We start from the raw sequence: 18,406 nt of genomic DNA, 5'->3' as shown, positions 1-18,406 counted from the left end.
CCCCAAACCACGCATGTGCGCTATCGGGCACCTAAAATGCTAGGGTAATTCACCCTGGAGTCTACCTCGACCGTACAGCGCTCCAATATCCCAGACCTCGCCATTGTCAAAGGCACGAAGGATCTGATGCCTTCCCATGGTCCCCCAACGGTCACAGCCTCTGACCGGACCAACACCCTGAGCTGGGAAACCCGCTTGGGCCCCAGTACAGGTGTCCCCAGCAGAACTGGGTTCGCTAGCGACAAACGCAATAGACCCTCTGACCCCACGCCGAGTCAAGGTCGCCCCTCTGCCCTCTCCTGACCCCCACGGCCCTCTGTCCCGGCTCGTCTCTTTCTGTTGCTTCCTGATTTCTTCCCCACCCACGGGCTTCCTTTAGGACGTGCCCACTCTTCCTTTCTCACATTCTTGATCCCTGGCTTTTCCCTTAGATCCAGCTGACTCACTCGGCTTACCCATAACTGCTGAATGTGACAAGAAACATGGGCATGACTCAATGTCTCAGAAATGCAGGCATTGGAGCCTTTAATCCCCGTCTGTGCCGTGGGTTCACCCGGCTGCGGACGGGGTCCCTTCTCCCCTAACCCAAACCCCCGGCATCTCTCCTGCACTCGCAACCAGAAAGTCTGGGAAACCCAGCCTTGGCCATCACACAGCCCTGGGACTAGATGCCAGGGGACAGAGCCAGCTTGCTTCCTCTGGCACACGTTCCCTCCAAGTGGAGATCATCTAACACAGGGGCAGGAGCAAAATACACTCCCAGGCCTCTGTCTGCAACTCAGCAAACGGAGGCTGCTAAGAATGCTTGAGTCCCTGGACGTCCCAGGACCGGTTCGCCAGCGCCCAGGGGTGCAGGGCTCAGCGTGGGGTCCGCCGACAGGAAGCTAGGAAGCACATCTATGAACCACTGATAAATGTTGTGATGACTGGTTTAAGGAAGCAGGAGGGCCAAGAGCTAAAGGAAGACCTCCCTAGTGCCAGAGCCACTATTTCAGACTCTGTGAGTATTTTCAAATGCTGGCAGACAAAGTAATATACAAAGTCCCCCCCTCCAAAAAAAAAAAGGTAAACATGATCTCAGGGGCAGTATTTAGACTTTGTAAGGAAAACAAAACAGAAAGGCGCCTGGGTGGCTCAGTCGGTGAAGCGTCTGCCTTCGGCTCAGGTCATGATCTCAGGGTCCTGGGATCGAGTCCCGCATCGGGCTCTCTGTTCATTGGGGAGCCTGCTTCTCCCTCTCCCTCTGCTGCTCCCCTCCACTCATGCTATTTGTCACTCTCTTTCTCACATGAATAAATAAAACCTTAAAAATAAAACCAGTTGACAAAAATCCCCCGACTTCAGAACCTGCTGGATATGATGGGGTGTCAGTCACCAACCACCGACTTACTCAAGAACCTCTCTTCCACAAAGTTGGGCTTAATTCTCATTGTTTCCTTTCCTTGAAGTAATGAAATGGTACTTTTTTAGAGCTCTAGATGCAGGCTTTTCGGTAACTCAGACAGACTTTGGCCTGACTGGGTCTAAAGGGGTGAGATTTCAGGACGAGATCCATTCATGATCTTTAACGGCGCAGTGTGTGGTTTTGGGGAGGTGGGATGGGCAACCGCGTACACTCCTCATCTCACGGTACGTTTTCCCGGAGGCTCAGCTGGCACATCACAGCACACCTCCAGCGACACTGAAAACCACCCATCCTGGCCGTGACTTGTACATCCCAGCACCGTCCCGAGTGAAACCCTCTGGTCATCTGTGGCCTCTCCCTGAGCTCAGACCTGTATTGGCACAATTTCCATCTGCTCCGACCTGCCTGCCCCCATCCCACGCCCAGGCCCCAGTTCTTGTGCTCTGTGGGCTTCAGGGCAGGAGGGCACAAGGAGTCTCCTATCTGCTCCATCATTTCCAGCTCATAGAGACAAATAAAATCACAGCAACCATGAACGTGGACATGGCAAACAGGTTTCACCTGGACTTCAGGATGGAAGTTATTCGGTCTTCACAAAATGAACAAAATCTGACATTTTGCAGGGCACCTGAGTGGCTCCGTGGGTTAAAGCCTCTGTCTTCGGCTCAGGTCATGATCCTGGGGTCCTGGGATCAAGCCCCGAATCGTGCTCTCTGCTCAGCAGGGAGCCTGCTTCCTCCTCTCTCTCTGCCTGCCTCTCTGTCTACTTGTGATCTCTGAGTGTCAAATAAATAAATAAAATCTAAAAAAAAAAAAAATCTGACATTTTGGACCCAAAACTGCTGAAAGCAAGGACACGGAGCCTTGCCTTCCCTCCCCTTCATGGTCTGTTCTAGAAGGTGCTGAGGTGGGCCCCCCTTGACCCACACCTTCTTCCTCCTCACTAACCCTCTCTCAGCCACAACTGGGCGCCAGCATCTCCTCAGGCCAGTGGACACGCGGCGTCTGCCACGGAGCGTGGCCGCGGCCAAGGTCGAGCCTGCTCTCTGTGCTGACCCTCCTTCTGCTCCACACTGTGCCAATGGCTTCCCGAGGGCCCCAGTTGACAGCACTGCCACTTGGGGTGGGCAGGAGGAGCGGGGGTCAGGGGAGATAAGGGAGACATACCCCACACACACATCCCCATGGCAACCACACACACTGGCCTTACAGAGAACCGTGGAGAAAGGCGGGACTTTAACAAACCACATGAATACCCCCCACGCCGCGCCCACATTCCTCCCGGGAAGAACACCACAGAGACAATTCAGCAGAGGGAAGAGAGGGTCCAGAGGCACGAAGACATCCGGGCAGGGAAGCGGGCTGCATGTAACCACTGGAAACCCCACGTGAGCCACGTGTCCCAAACCCGTGGCACGAGGCCGCCGATTCCTCTGTAACGGCTCAGATCGTCCTTCTGGAGGCCGCGGAGGTGTGGGCGAGTTCACGGCAGGTTTACGTCAGAAAGGACGGAACAGCACTGTGATCCCAGCTTGGAGAACTGCATATCCACTGGGACAAAACCTGGCAGGGAAAACGTCCAGGTAAAAACACCTGTGCCAGGGCGCCTGGGTGACTCAGTTTAGGTTAAGCAATGGCCTTTGGCTCAGGTCATGATCCCGGGAGTACCAGGATCGAATCCTGCATCGGGCTCCTGGCCCGACCTTCTGCTCTCTCACGCTCTCTCTCACTGTCTCTCTCTCAAATAAATAAATAAAATCTTAAAAAAAAAAAAAAAAAGCAAAACACACCTGTGCTGGGTCTCTCCCCCTACTCTTCTCCCTGTGCTCTGTCCTGTGGCTTCTTGTCGGGGTGGGGGTGAGGCAGCAGGGAAACGCAGGTGTCTGTGTTGGGGAGCCCTCCGCAGTGCCCCGGAGAACTCGCACTATCCACTGAGGCATGGGTTTGTCTGAGGGGCGGAACCCCTCGCCGTCCTCCCGGGACACAGTGGGTGGGAGGCTGCAGGCAGGCTCCGGATCAGCATCGTCCATGGGCGCCCGCGGCTCCTCGGGAGCTGTCCCAGGCCAGACAGTCTCTCATCAGCCTCCCCCCAGCACAGCCCTGCACCTCGCGGCGCTGGCGGCTGGCATCCTGTGACTCCCACCCCCACCGGAGTCTTCTGGACCCTTTTGTTTCAGTGTCCTCCTCCTCAATGTGTGGGACAAGGACCCAGGGGAGCTAGCTGGGTGCCCCTCTGGGGTATCCTCGGCAGGACCCCGACACTCTGCTTTCATAAAGCATCAGTAACAGCCGGGGAGTGGGTACATAGGTACAGAATTCTATTTCCACGGCAGACAGCGGGGTAAGCTAGATCATTTTCCTAATGAAACAGGAAAGAAGAAATCACACACACCTATATGCTCACTAACAGACACATTCATGGACCAGAAAAACGGGGCTGTGCGAAGCTAATTAGATCCAGGAGCCTTGGATTCGGGTGCCAGCGCCATTGCGAGGTCTTCAATCTTAAGAAATTCTCTTCTCCTCTCTGGACCCCCACTTTTTTTTTCCTTCTGCCAACAAAGGAGGGAACAGGCCCAGCCCCAGCCGTGCCGTCTGCACGGCGCCAGTGTTCACAGAGACACACTTGAGGACCTGCCGGGCCAGGATGTGGAGGGCCCAGGGGCCTCCTTCTGCTGAAGGGAGTTACAGGGCAGTAAGAAGCCAATGGAACAAAAGTAAATTACTTCTAGCACCCAACAGAAGCTGCTCAGACACCTACCGGCGTCTCCAAGTGCTCCCCACAAGTGCGGAGGAAGGTATGTGCTTACCCACGACAGGAGCGGTACAGGCCCCTTGGGGAACAGGAGTGTGCAGCATTGCCCCTGGGATGGAATGTCTGTCCTTATTCCTACAGCAGCTCTGTTCTAGGGCCCAGCCTGCTGGCACAAAGTCTCAGAGAGTGTGGTTCACACTACGTGACAGCACTGGGGCATGCCGAGCTCAAGACAAAGCCATTTCTTCCACTAGGAGAACAGGGAAGGCTTCTTGGAAGAGGCAGCCTTTGAGCTGGGCCCTAATGGCTGGACAGAACTTAAACGTATGAAGCAAGTGGGGAGAGCAGATCCTGTGGGACAGTGTGATCGGAGATACAGAGGCAGAAGAGAAAGTTCAGTTTGTGACAAATTATAGGAAGCATTATGACAGAAACCAGAACACGAGGGCCTTAGAGGCTAGACCCAGAAAAATCCCCAACCAGCTGTGTTTTCCTTAAGTGTCTGTGTTGGTCATCATTTGAAGAAAAATTCAACCCATTATGGAAATGCATGTTAGTCCTGTCCCGACAGACTCAGCAGTGCCCGCCCCCCACTAGCCCTGAAAAACTTTCTTAGTTCAACTGGCAATTGTTTGAGATGAAAACCAGCTTCTACTTAATATTTTCTTTTCCCCTGCAAAACAGCAAATATTGAGAAACAGTTACAGGAGCCAAAACGGAAAGATCATTTTCTAGGAAGAGGAAGGATCGCGACTCTTATACAGTTAAGACTCAGACAACACTGTCTGCTTTAGTCACTGTGTGTATGCGGGGTAGAGATGCCCACAGGTGTGTGTGTTCACAGGCCCGGACACCCCTGCAGTGGACACACACAGGCTTTCACGCACACACTCATACCTCACACGCACGGAGTGGCCTCTAGATCAGAGCAGGGTCACAGAGTGCTAACAGGACCCGTCTCCCATGGGGCGGGTTGGCTGGTCCCATGGTGGGAGAGGTAACTGACAACAGGGCAGACCGTGGGGACTCCCAACACTTCCCCCACTTGAGACCTCTGATAATCATTACAAACCTGACGTTCTTTTTTTTTTTTTTTAAGTTTTGTTTTTTTTTAAATAAACATATAATGTATTATTAGCCCCAGGGTACAGGTCTGTGAATCTCCAGGTTTACACACTTCACAGCACTCACCATACCACATACCTTCCCCAATGTCCATAACCCCACCACCCTCCCCCGACCCCCCGACCCCCAGCAACCCTCAGTTAGTTTTGTGAGATTAAGAGTCTCTTACGGTTTGTCTCCCTCCCGAGTCCATCCTGTTTCATTTATTCTTTTCCTACCCCCCAAACTCCCCATGTTGCATCTCCACTTCCTCATATCAGGGAGATCATATGATAGTTGTCTTTCTCCGACTGACTTATTTCACTAAGCATGATACCCTCTAGTTCCATCCACATCATCGCAAATGGCAAGATTTCATTTCAAACCTGACATTCTTACAGCTTGCTTTGAACCCACTCAACTCATTACCAAGGTCGGCCCTCGGGGCCATTACCACAGCTGGCACTCAGGGCCTGTCCCCTTCCTCGAATGGGCCCTGGTCTGGGGCTGTAAATGACACCAGCCTGCCCGGCGTGGGACTGTGGAAGGCCCGGGTCAAGAGTCTCCGGGAAGGATGCTCGTCCCTGTCCTCCCTTTCCCGGGCCCCATGCTCCCTGTCCCCCCACCAACCCCCCCCACACACACTTACTGCAGGCTGCGCAGGTGAAACACGCGTCGTGGTAGAGGTTCCCCATGGCCTGGCAGGCCTGGCCGGCCCCGAACACGCCTTTGCTGCACTTCACGCAGGCTCCTGAAAGGCAAGAACATGCCGGTGAGTCGGGATGGGGGGGATGGTGTAAACCGAGTCATTAAAAAAGCCAATGAACAAAGTGAGATGTCTCTCCCTCGCCCATAACCAGCCTATCACCGAACCCCGTGGATTACTCCTTTGAGATCGATCTCTCTCTCTCCATCAGCTTTTCAACTGCAGGAAAGAGCTTCAAGCCCCCGCCCTGCTCCCTCACCCCACTGCTGTCCTCTATGCCAGGGTAATAGTCAGAAAGTGTCTGCCCTGTCACCCTACTTCCCAGCCCAAAGCCTTTCAAAGACTCCCACGGTTCATCACATGATGTCCAACCCACCACACCACGATCCTAATAGCCAAGCACGTAGGTCAGGCGATTTCAACAACATTGTTTCCTTCAGTTCTCCTTGGGAACCAATGAAGGTGACTATTCTGATACAAAAGTATCAGGCCCCCAGCCCCAGGTCTGTCAGAACGCAAAGCCAATGCTCTTTCCTGCCCCTCACCTCCAAACAAGGCCCCCTGGGCCCCTGAGCTTAGCCTTTGCTCACAGGCTCCCTGGCCAGGTGCCCTACACCCACCTGTTGTCCCTTCCAGACCCCAGGCCCCCCTACTGCGCTGCCCTCCAGCTCTGAAGACAACATGAGGAGACAGGCTCTAACCTTCAGCTTCCCACCCAACTCCTTTCCCACGTGGCAGGAGTTAGCCTGGTACCTTCTCTGCGCATCAGCTCTCAATTCGGAAAAAGAGGTTCATTCCACTGCCCTGCATGTTCCCAGGAGCGGCCATCAAGGGCGCTCTGCAAACTACCAGCTTCCAGAACGGGTCGCCTCTGCCCCAAACAGCAAAGCGGAGGTCCGGCTCTTGGACTTGAACGCCACAGTCCGCTGGCTACGTGACTGGGGTAGAGGGAGAAACATCACAGTGACAGAAACAGTGCGTGAGATTTAAAAAAAAAAAAAAAAAATTCGGGGAATAAATATACCAAAATAGAAAGAATGGTTTCTTGAGGTTCTAAAATTATGGTTGGTTTTACTTCTTTGCATGTTCTCTATTAAAAAAAAAAAAGTTCTTGGAAGAGCAGGCGTGACTTTACAGCTAACAAAAGTCTAGTGTCAAAAAAGCATCTGAATGTGTTTCAATGTATTGTCTAACATTAAGATTTTTTTTTTAAAGATTTTATTTATTTATTTGACAGACAGAGATCACAAGTAGGCGGAGAGGCAGGCAGAGAGAGGAGGAAGCAGGCTCCCTGCTGAGCAGAGAGCCCAATGTGGGGCTCGATTCCAGGACCCTGAGATCATGACCTGAGCCGAAGGCAGAGGCTTTAACCCCCTGAGCCACCCAGGAACCCCTAACATTAAGATTTTTGAACACACACACATATGCGTACACCCAGGGTCCAGCGGCCAACCAGCTTGAGTTCTTGGTCAGCGGGAGCTCGGGCACCCTCTTTGAAATCTGGGTCAGGCTGGTCTCTGGCTGCGAATCCCCAGGCTTCTGCCTACAGGGTAGGAAGCCCCACGTTTCAGAGTTCTATTGATTCAAGGTCACGGACTGCGTCTCCCTCAAGGAGGTCCAAGCTAACACCCGTTTTGTGCAATGCACCCACAGCGACCACACCAGCCTCGCAGAGGGCACACCAAGCCACGAACCCTCCGTTCGCTTCATCAGTGCTCCCAGGGGAAGCGAGTGAGGGTGCCTACAGGAGGAGTGGGGTGTCAGCCTGGAAACCAAACCGTCTCAGGAAATCTTTTATGGAAAGCTCTAGAGGGCACAAGCAGTAGTTCCTGTCAGTTCTTCTGTTTCGGCATTTTATTATGAGATGTTCAAACAAGCAGAGAGGCTGGAAGAAAAAACAGCCATATGCACCCCCCCCCACCCATTCTACAATCGTGAACAATCCACTATCAATCAATCCAACAACCCCTCTTAGTTTTGATACATTTTTTTAAAAAGATTTTATTTATTTATTTGTCAGAGAGAGAGAGAGAGCACATAAGTGGGCAGAGTGGTAAGCAGAGGCGGGGAGAGAAGCAGGCTCCCTGCTGAGCAAGGAGCCAGATGCAGGACTTGATCCCAGGACCCTGAGATCATGACCTGAGCCAAAGGCAGCGACTTAACTGACTGAGCCACCCAGGTGCCTCAGTTTTGATGCATTTTTTAAAATCAAGGTGAAGGCAGCAGTCCACCTCATCCCTAAGCACGTCAGCCTGTAAATCATTAAGAGTTTATTATTCGCTTACAATTATTTTTTTATTTTTTAAAGATTTTATTTATTTGAGAGGGACAGAGATAATGAGACAGAGCATGAGTGGGGAGGAGGGGGAGAAGCAGGCTTCCCTCTGAGCAGGAAGCCTGACACGGGGCTCGATCCCAGGACCCTGAGATCATGACCTGAGCCAGAGGCAGACGCTTAACTGACTGAGCCATCCAGACTCCTCTACTATTATTTTTTCAGGATAAAATCCATGAACAGTGAAATGCACAAGTGATGTCTACCATCTGATGGGTTTGGACAGACGACCTCCGTAATACAAAGACAGAGCAAGAAAGAATATTTCCAGCACCCTAGCAAATTCCCCAGTGCCCTCGCCTTCCGTTTTCAACACATGTGATAATGAAGGAAAACACTGTCTCCAAAAACATCCACTCTCAGGCACTGGCAAGGTACTCACTAGACCATCCTGAGATCCACGTCCAAAAACACCCATACCTAGCCCCCTGACTGGCCTGACTCCAGATCCCCACAACAGCCAACAAAGCTCTCTTTGGGCAGTAACCGAAGTACAAAGGAGACCATCCCCAGACTGGACAGGATGTCCAAGCAAGAGAATTCTAACTCTGCCCGGGAACAGGCAACGAAACCACCCCTGAGGCAATTATCACCTCTTCCCTGTCGATCACTGTGGCCTCTTGGCTTAACCCACTGTAACGATGTGAGATGTGAGCAGCAGAGACCAGAGGGGCCGGGAGACCCCGCGGGGTGGGCAGCCCTTTCACCTGTCCACGGGGCGGGTGTGGGAAGAGGGCCCGCCTTCTAGACGGGGCTCCAAAGAGGAAAGGCCCGATGCATCTCGGAGTCCGTGGGATGCTGCCAACTCACCATGAGGACGTGGACTCCTGTTGGTTGGGTCTGGGGAGTAAAGTCAGACCCCTCTCCCGTTCCCACTCGGAAAGCGAGTGGCAGGATGACAGCATCACCAAGGGGATAAGGACAAGTGCACGGGCCTCTCGGGGTTTCCCGTGTCTTTATCGCCGTTCCACAGGCCTTCCTCCCCACCCCCCCCCCACACCCGAGGCTTCTCCTCTGGTTTCCTCTCCACCTGAGGGGCTCTGACCTACTGACTTCTGCCTCCCCCTGCCCCGACTCTGACTCCTGCAGCCCACGTCCTCCAGGCTGCTGACCCCCTTTCCCGCCTCTCCGACCATCCAGCACAGGCACAAAGCGAGGAAGGAAGCCGCTGGTGCTCTCAGCCGTCGGTCACGCAGCGAGGAAGAGCCCGTGAGAAGCCAAGTAGGTGGGAAGGTATTTCATCCCTGGGCCTTGTGGTACATGCACAGGAAGGTACTAAACAGGCAGGAAATAGGTCTAGTCTTCCTTTGGTCGGAAAAAATGGAAAAAAAAAAAAAAAAAAAAAAGGAAATGTCATATTCTAGGGAATAACGTACCTACCCAACCTCATGATGGGAGTTTCCATCCAGTGAAGGACTTGTGGGATAAACGCGTTTTATTCACAATCTAGAAAGGCCCTGTAACCGACGGGCACACAGCCAGTAGGTCTGGGAGACGGAATTCGAGCCCAGGTTCCAACCTAAAGGTCCTGTTCTTCCTATTGGGTTGGCAGCTGTGGTGATTCCCATCACACTCTGGGGGTGTCCTTTCTCACATTCAATACACTCCCTGCTTGCGGATTTGAACCTAAGCCCAGTCCTGCCCCAGAGCGCCCACCAACCACCCCGGCCCACCTCCCCTTCTGCCCTGTCCCTGGCACACAGGCTGTCTTCCCACCTGGGACCCCAGCCCCGGGGCTTTCCCCCACACAGACCCTCACTCGGCCCCTCCTGCCCTCCCACCCACAAAGGCTTCTCTGTCACTCGCTTGGAACCAGGCTCCCTCTAGATTGCCGGGGACGGTGAGTGATGTGACTGCCCTCGGGGAACGGTCACCCCAGGATGCGGGAAACTAGAATCTGCCCCCTGTGATAGGAGTGCTGACCAGTGTCACCGGCAGACCTGCCCTAGGAGTTCACTAAGTGCCCAGGGCTCGTGACCTAAGAAATATATCCACTGGTCTCTGTCCCCAGTTCCTTCTAGTACTTGGTCTTTGACCCCAGTTCCTGACACAGAGCTCCTAAATCCCTTGGAATTTCCTGGTGATGGGAGCATCCCGGATGGGGGCTGGTTGCTGGGAAGACCAAGCCATGATTCGAAGCTTAGAACTTTCTCCCCCACCCCATCCTTCCCAGAGGGGAGAACGGCTGGAAAGCAAGTTAATGATCCATCATGTCTACATGAAGCTGCCAGAAAAATCCCCAAAGCATAGGGTTTGGACAGCTTCTGGGATGGCCCATGCGTCCACGTGCCGGGAGAGTGCCCATCCCTTTACTCCACGGGGCAGAAGCTCCCACGCTTGGGACCCTCCCAGACCTCCTGCTTCCTGCTGGTTCTTCTGTATCCTTTAGCACACGCCTTATTATAAAATAATGATTTTATATTTCCCTGTTTCCCTGAGTTCCGTGAGCTGTTCTAGTGATGGTCGAGCTCGAGGAGGAAACCATGGGGACTTGTGATGGCAGCTGCCATGACGGCAGTTTTGTGGGACTGAGCCCTGGTCTGCGAGGGCTGTGCCACCCACGGGTCAAGAGAGTCAGAACTGAATGGGGTCTCGGGACAGCCCACTGGTGGCGGTAGGAAAGCCTGCACATCTGGTGTCAGGGCACCATGAGTATGAGTAGTAGCAGGTCCGGGAAAGAGAAGACAGAATCCTCGCAAGGCAGGGCTCAGCAAGAAGGCTACTCAACCCCTTCGCTTTCATGTGGCCCCTTAGCTGTAGGATTTTAGAGAAATGCCCAACAGCGGAAAAGAAGAAAAATGTCATCCATGTTACTCTTATCATCTGAGCTCACAAACCAGGAAGAAAGTAAGGGGAAGAAGGAATTACATGTTTAGAAGAGAGGGACATGCATTTCTCTCCCCTGCAGTCAGACCCACTGCCTGAAATCTATTCTCCAAACCATAGCCAGCATGACCTCTTGGAAAACAGCTTTAAGGAGATATAAGTCACATAGGGTACACATCACACATTTAAAGTGTACAGTTTGGGGACGCCTGGGTGGCTCAGTCAGTTGAGCCTCTGCCTTCGGCTCAGGTCATGATCTCAGGATCCTGGGATCGAAGTCCCTGCATCAGGCTCCCTGCTCGATGGGAAGTCTGCTTCTCCCTCGCCCACTGCCCCTCCCCCTGCCTGTGCCCATTCTCTCCCCGACAAACAAACAAAATCTAATTTAAAAGTTTAAGAGAATAAAGTGTACAATTTGATAACTTTGACAGCTCTAGAAACCTACGAAATCACTGCCACACTCAGGACAGTGAACACACCCGCCATCCCCCAAGATTCTCCCCCACTTTGTGCCTTTTGCACGTCCTCCATTCCTCAGGCAACCACTGATCTGCTTTCTGGGATCACAGACGAGTCTGTGTTTTCTAGAGGTTATATAAATATGCACGCTCTTTGGTCCGGCTTCTTCTTGCTGCACGTAGGAAGTGTTCATTCCTTTCCATGGCTGCGTAGTGTCCCGTGTCTGTCCAAACATATCACAACGCGTTTTTCTGCTGCCCTGCGGATGGACGTCTGAGATGTTTCCAGGGTGGGACCGTGACAAGTAAACGCAGCGACTCACGCACAAGGGTGCGTACAGAAATGTGTTTCCTTTCTTCTCGGGGCAAGACCTAGGGGCTGAACGGCTGGGTCTTACAGTAGGTATACGTTTAACTTTCTAAGAAGATGCCCGACTGATTCCCGGAGAAATTCAACATCGTACAGCCCTGCCGGCAGTTTACCAGACTTCTAATTTCTCCGCATCCTTCCCAGCGCTTGGAATGACAGTCTGTTTAATTTTATCCATTCTACGAGGGCCACAGTGACATCCTTGGGATTTTCATTTTCTTTTTCCAGTGACGAACAATGTTATGGCCTGAGCAACTTCTCATGTGTTGATTTACTGTCTCTATTGTCTCTATTGTCTCTAGGGAAGGGAAGGGGCTGTTCAGATCTTTTGCCTGGTTTTTTGTTGTTGTTGTTGTTAAGCTATGAGAATTACTTTTATTCTTTTTTTTTTTTTAAGATTTATTTATTTATTTGACAGAGAGAGAGAGAGAGATCACAAGTAGGCAGAGAGGCAGGCAGAGAGAGAGAGGAAGGGAAGCAGGCTCCCTGCTGAGCAGAGAGCCCTATGCGGGACTCGATTCCAGGACCCTGAGATCATGACCTGAGCCGAAGGCAGCGGCTTAACCCACTGAGCCACCCAGGCGCCCCTACTTTTATTCTTTTAAAAGATGTATTTATTTAAAGGGGGGAGGGGCAGAGGGAGAGGAAGAGAGAGAATCTCGAGCAGACTCCATCTTGAGCACAGAGACAGACGCGGAGCTCGATCCCATGACCCTGAGATCACAACCTGAGCTGAAATCAGGAAACGGACACCCAGATGATGGAGCCAAGCACCCTGAGGATTACTTTTGTAACAGGGATACAAGTGCTTTTCTCAGATGCATGCTTTGTAAAGATTTTGCTAGAGTCCTACTCACTCCAGCTGCTTTATCTCCTCAGACTGTCAGCTGCATCTGAACACAACAGGAGTCCAGCGGGCTCTGCCTCAACTTCCCTGTGTCACAGCCTGGACTCTGTCTCAAGGCAGCACGTGGCAGCCAACCATGGGGCCTGCCTCACTTGCTTCCTGTCTCTCAAAAATCACCATTCTGTGTTGACTGATGTCCAGTGTCCTGAGAACATTTGGTCTACCCACTTGGTCTGGTTTTGGTTCGTTGGTGGTTTTTTGGGTTTTTTTGTTTTTTTGTTTTTTTTGGTCATCTCAGGAAGGAGGTTATCCAGCCCTGTGACTCTATCTTTAGAATTTAGACGTGTTTCTTAATAACAGACCCACAGAACATCATTATCATCACTTTACAGGCAAAGAAACAGATGTTCAATGATTAAAAAGAATGCCCAAAGTCGGGATAAGTAGATACTGGGTCCTCTCTAGTCCACATACTGCATTTAGTTTATTTTTTCAAAAGATCTTATTTATTTATTTGACAGAGCAAGAGAGCACAAGTAGGAGGAGCAGTAGCAGGAGAGGGAGAAGCAGGCAGGCTCCCCGCTGAGCAGGGAGCCTGATGTGGGGCTTGATCCCAGGACCCTGGGATCATGACCTGAGCCGAAGGCAGACGCTTAACCCACTGAACCCCTAGACGTCCCCACACACTGCATTTTAAGAGGGATTAAGAGAGTAAAGAGGCAGAAAAGGTCCAAGGGCTCCAAGTTTCATGTTTTCACATGTTGGGGCACCAGCAAATCCACAAATAAAGCTCGCTGGGCTGGGGGGAAGGGGGACAAGCACAGCCCTTTCTTGGCTGCAACTCTGAGGCAGAGGCCAAACCCACCCCTCCCGACCAGAGACGCGGCCTGGGGTCCTGGGCACGATGAGACCTCAGCAGAAAATGTACCTGTGCCCGGGGCCTCTGCTTCCCAGGATGACTGCAGGAGCTTGGGGAACTGGGGCGGGGTGGGGGTGGGGTAGGGGCAGGTGAGGGCGGGCGTTTGAAAGATCTTTGGACTTGGTGGGGACTTCTTTCTACCATGACATTTATCATTTTGGTTGGCTTCCTTCTGGCACTTCCATTAACAGAAATGATTTGTCAAAACCGTTTGAAGATCACATTAAAACTGAGCAGATGAGGGGGCACCTGGGCGGCTCAGTGGGTTAAGCCTCTGCCTCCGGCTCAGGTCATGATCTCAGGGTCCTGGGATCGAGCCCCGCATCAGGCTCTCTGCTCAGCGGCAAGCCTGCTTCCCCTTCTCTCTCTGCCTGTCTCTCTGCCTACTTGTGATCTCTCTGTCAAATAAAAAAAACAAAACTGAGCAGAAGGGAGTGATTTCCTGTATATTCCTGCCCCCTCCATGTGCACTGCCTCCCCCCGCCATCAGCATCCCCCACCAGAGGGCTACATGTGTTCCAACGGATGAACCCACATTCACACACCATCACCCAGAGTCCGTAACTTACATGAGCTGCTGAACACCCAGTGGGTTTGCACAAATGTGTCTGACCCGTCTCCATCATCACAACAGCACACGGAAAGTTTCACTGCCCTCAAAATCCTCCGTGCTCCCCCCGCTCATCCCTCCCTCCCTCCCCCAACCCCTGGCAACTGCTGATCTTCGTAGTGTCTCCATCGCTTTGCCTTTTCCAGAACGTCATGGAAGTGGCATCGTACGGTACGTGGCCTTTTCGGATTGACATGCCTTGCTCGGTAATATGCATTTAAGGTCCCCCCACGTCTTGTCACAGCTGGATGGCTCATTCCTCTTTAGCGGTGCTGGGTAAGACGCCACTGTCTGGAGAGACCACCGTTTATGTATCCGTTCCCCTCCTGAAGGACATCTGGCTTGCTCCAAGCTTGGGCAATTACGAAGAAAGCTGCTATAAATACATTGGTGCAGACGTGTTTTCAGTTCTTCTGGATAAACACCACAGCGCGACATGGCCGGGATGTATGGGAAGAGTACGTTGCATTTTGAAAAGAAAAAAAAAAAACAACTGTCCAAATGCCTTCCAAAGTGGCCATCTGGGATTCTTTTAAAAATCATAATATTCCCACAGGAAAGGGCAAGGACTAGGGACACTTTCCTGTTGTAAATGATGTACGGCGGGACGCCGAGAGCCACCAAGGACTGTTTGAGTGCCTCGTCCACCTGTCTTTCATGGCTTGTGGCCCAGGTGGGTCTCGCGGTTTATGTCTCCTCTTACCTAACAGGACGATGAGCTCGAGGAGGGCGGAGACCCGGTAGCTTCTGGCTCTGGCAGCCCCACAGACCGAAGGAACACAGGGAGGTCCCGGACAAGGACTGGATGCATCCGAAAGGCAGAGTCCAGGGAGGGGAGGGTGGTGCAGGTTGGGGAAAAGGTAAGAAAGCCAGAGGCAGGTGCACAGCTAGGATGATCAATGTGGCTGCAAGGAGCCAGCTGGGCTGGACACGAGGAAACTCCCGATGGGGCCCCTGGGACACGGGAGGCGACAGGAAGTACAGTCCTGAACGAGGAGGTGTGTGTGGCGCTGGAGAGGAAGGACAGGGAAAGACAGACACACGTCCCATCATGCACCGCAGGCAGCAGGCCAGACTCATGGGGGGACACTCCCCAGGGTTTGCAGGAGGGGCCAGGTTTCCTGCTGGGAGAGCCTCCGGGAGACCGTGGAGGACCCCTGTGGCTCACACCTCCTGGGGCCGCTTCCAGGCAGAACCTCCTGGAAGACAGAGCCCCTACCTTAACCCTTGACGGGCTCCTTCAAGGTTGATCCCTGTCATCCAGGAGGCTGGGGGAAGAGGGAGAGGCACGGCCTCTGGCACTGGTCCAGAGCTTTCTGTGGTCTTCCAGGTGCTAAGAAGAAATACTGGGTACCAGGCGGAACACAACTAACACGGATGGTCATGTCCTGAAGAAGCCAGAACAGGGAGAACGGGCCTTAATTAAGGAGCTTTTCAATTCACCGGAAGCGGACAAAAAGCCAGGAACTGGACATTTGATGATTACTGTTCTCACCACGGCCTGCTAAGGGCCCGGTGACGGACAGCTCATGTCACCTCTCTGTGCAGAGCTGTGGTTCGCAAAGTGCTTTAGAGAGAAAGAAACTTTTCTCAAATCAATCAATCAGTCAATCAGTGAAACCTCAAATCCATAGAACAGAGGAAAGGTAAAGCTCTCTGGCCTCAGTGGGACTGAACCGGCTCTCACTCTGGCCGCGGGCATTCCCCACCCCCGCACCCTCCCAAGCTCCAGGAAAACTATTGGAGAACCAGTAACACAGTATTACTGATCAAATGCAGACACACCTCGCCGGGGCCATGTTCCACGTGAAATCAGTTATCCCAAATTGGGATTAAACGATCTCCCAGGCACCCAGAGCCAAAAAGCAACTTTGGGTTAAGGTCACAGCCCCTTCCCCACTCCCTTGCAAAGGCTGGATTGACGAACAGGGAGGCCAGAAAGCAGCTTCAGCGTGAAGCTTGGGGACGACAGGACTCCTGCCTCCTTCCCGTGGATGGCTGGGTAGCCAACCCTGCAGCCCTCCTTTGGCCAAACACACAGCCAACCTGGGTGACGACCCAGGGGGTACCTCTGGTTGGTATGATAAGGTTTGAAATAAGAAGGCTCCATCAGACTAGCCCACGGGGCCCTGCAACCTTCCCCGGCCTCCACCCCCCTAACCCCAGCTCTGGTCTGGGCCTTGCCCCATCCCGGTGCCTGCTCTTCTCTCCATGAGGAGGGTGGCCGCCCCCACCCCACAGTGGCCACCCCAGGGCATCCTCTCTACTCCGCCCCGACACCACACACCACATGGGATCGCACATCCAGGACCCCCCTACTGTGCCGCAAAGGGATCAAGGCAGGGGTCAGGGCAGGCAGTCAAGCTTGGGAGTTGGCTGGGAGGGGGCAGTCTCCGTGGGGCACAGGTGAACGAGTTATGCTGGCCACAGGTTGAACAAGGCTTTTCCTTGGCCGAAGGTTGCAGCCTGTGGACCCTGGTGGCTCTGGGAGTCAACAGGTTCTGCAAAAGGGGCCAAGCGTTCAGGGCAGAGCTGGACCAATGACCCCAGCAAGAGTCTTCCTCCTGGCTCCACGGAAGTTCACAACCCCCACCCCCGGAGGCCGTGGATGCTGGGCCCCCTGACCCCCCACCATGCCGATGGCCATTCTCTACCACCACCTCCAGAGACTCTGGTTCCAGTCTGGGGATGCGGCCAGTGCACCTCAGATGGATCTAAGGGGCAGCCAAGGTCAAGAGCTGTGGGTGTAGATAACACAACCAGCATCCTCCTACCTGCACCCGGGGCCTTCCTTGCCTCTGCCCTCTCTCCCATGCACCTGAAGCTCCCGCGCCAAGGGGAGAACCTCTCCCCAAGCCACAAAGGAAGTATTTAAGGCCATTCTGGGTTACGGGGTCATTACGCCAGCCTGCTTTCTTCACTCTGAAAGCTGCTCGAAACCAATGATGGCTTCACTTCATGGTGGTGGGGAAGGAAGTTTCCGCCTCAATTTCCTAATCCCTGCAGGCTAGAGCTTGCCTTGCCACGCTGCCCATGGGTTCCAGGCGGCCCCAGGGCACTCCCGTTCTTGGGCCTCAACCCTTCCCTGCCCTCCACTCCCCACAGGAACACACAGTTCAAGGGGCCCCTGAGCAGGCCCTGCACCCCCGCCCAGCTCGGCAGCACCCCGCCCTGCGCCTCTAGGCTCCCCCTCCTCCGTCCTTCCCCCACTGCCCGTCTCCACCCCCCACCACTGGCACCCTTCCCAGATCCGATCAGCCGAGGAAACAGTCTTCCCCCTTGCCAGGAGCCACGTGCAACATGGGATACCACACGTCACTGGCCCTCGGGCAAAGACGAGGAACAATGACAGTGTCACGGAGGTGCAGCTCGCGGAGCTGGTGCAAGCCTAAATGTGGACAAGGCTTCGGGACAGCTGTGTGGCACCACGTGGCAAAAGCCCTAAAAAACTTTCACACCACCTAACCCAGTAATTTTTTTTTAAGAATTTATTTATTTATTTGACAGACAAAGATCACAAGTAAGCAGAGAGGCAGGCAGAGAGTGAGAGAGAGAGAGAGAGAGAGGAGGAAGCAGGCTCCCCACTGAGCAGAGAGCCTGATTCGGGGCTTGATCCCAGGACCCTGAGATCATGACCTGAGCTGAAGGCAGAGGCTTAACGCACTGAGCCACCCAGGCACCCCATGACCCAGTAATTTAACAGGATTTTTCCTAAGCAAAAAAATCAAAGATGCGGCCCCAAATGGGTGCGCACAGAGGCGGTGAGTAGACTGGCGCCTGCCTAGGATTGGGGGAGAAGCAGCAGGGAGCGTCTGCCAATGGGGGAGGTCTCGCTTTTGGAGGGTGAGAAAGATATTCTAAAATCACATACTGGGCCAGGGGGCACCTGGGTGACTCAGCCTGCTAAGGGTCTGCCTTCAGCTCAAGTCACGATCTCAGTGTTCTGAGGTCGAGCCCTACAATAGTCTCTCTGCTCTGCAAGGAGTCAGCTTCCCCCCTGCCTCTGTGATCTTTCTTGCTCGCTCTCTCTCAAAGTAAATAAATGAAATCTTTAGAAATAAATAATAAAAC

At 53.2% G+C, this 18,406-nt stretch overlaps 1 protein-coding gene across 1 annotated transcript in view; it reads right to left on the bottom strand.

Annotated features, from left to right (window-relative positions):
- LIMD1 (LIM domains containing 1) overlaps positions 1–18,406 on the bottom strand; it is a 63,891-nt gene that overhangs the window by 28,856 nt on the left and 16,629 nt on the right. Inside the window, exon 2 of the mRNA XM_032317414.1 lies at positions 5,914–6,015. Within this exon, the coding sequence (XP_032173305.1) occupies positions 5,914–6,015 (102 nt within the window). The remainder of the gene's footprint in view (positions 1–5,913; positions 6,016–18,406) is intronic.

The sequence above is a fragment of the Mustela erminea genome, chromosome 1 (genome assembly GCF_009829155.1).
Source record: "Mustela erminea isolate mMusErm1 chromosome 1, mMusErm1.Pri, whole genome shotgun sequence".
NCBI lineage: Eukaryota > Metazoa > Chordata > Mammalia > Carnivora > Mustelidae > Mustela > Mustela erminea.
Note: the sequence above shows the minus strand (reverse complement) of the source record. Positions and strands in the feature narration are given on the sequence as shown.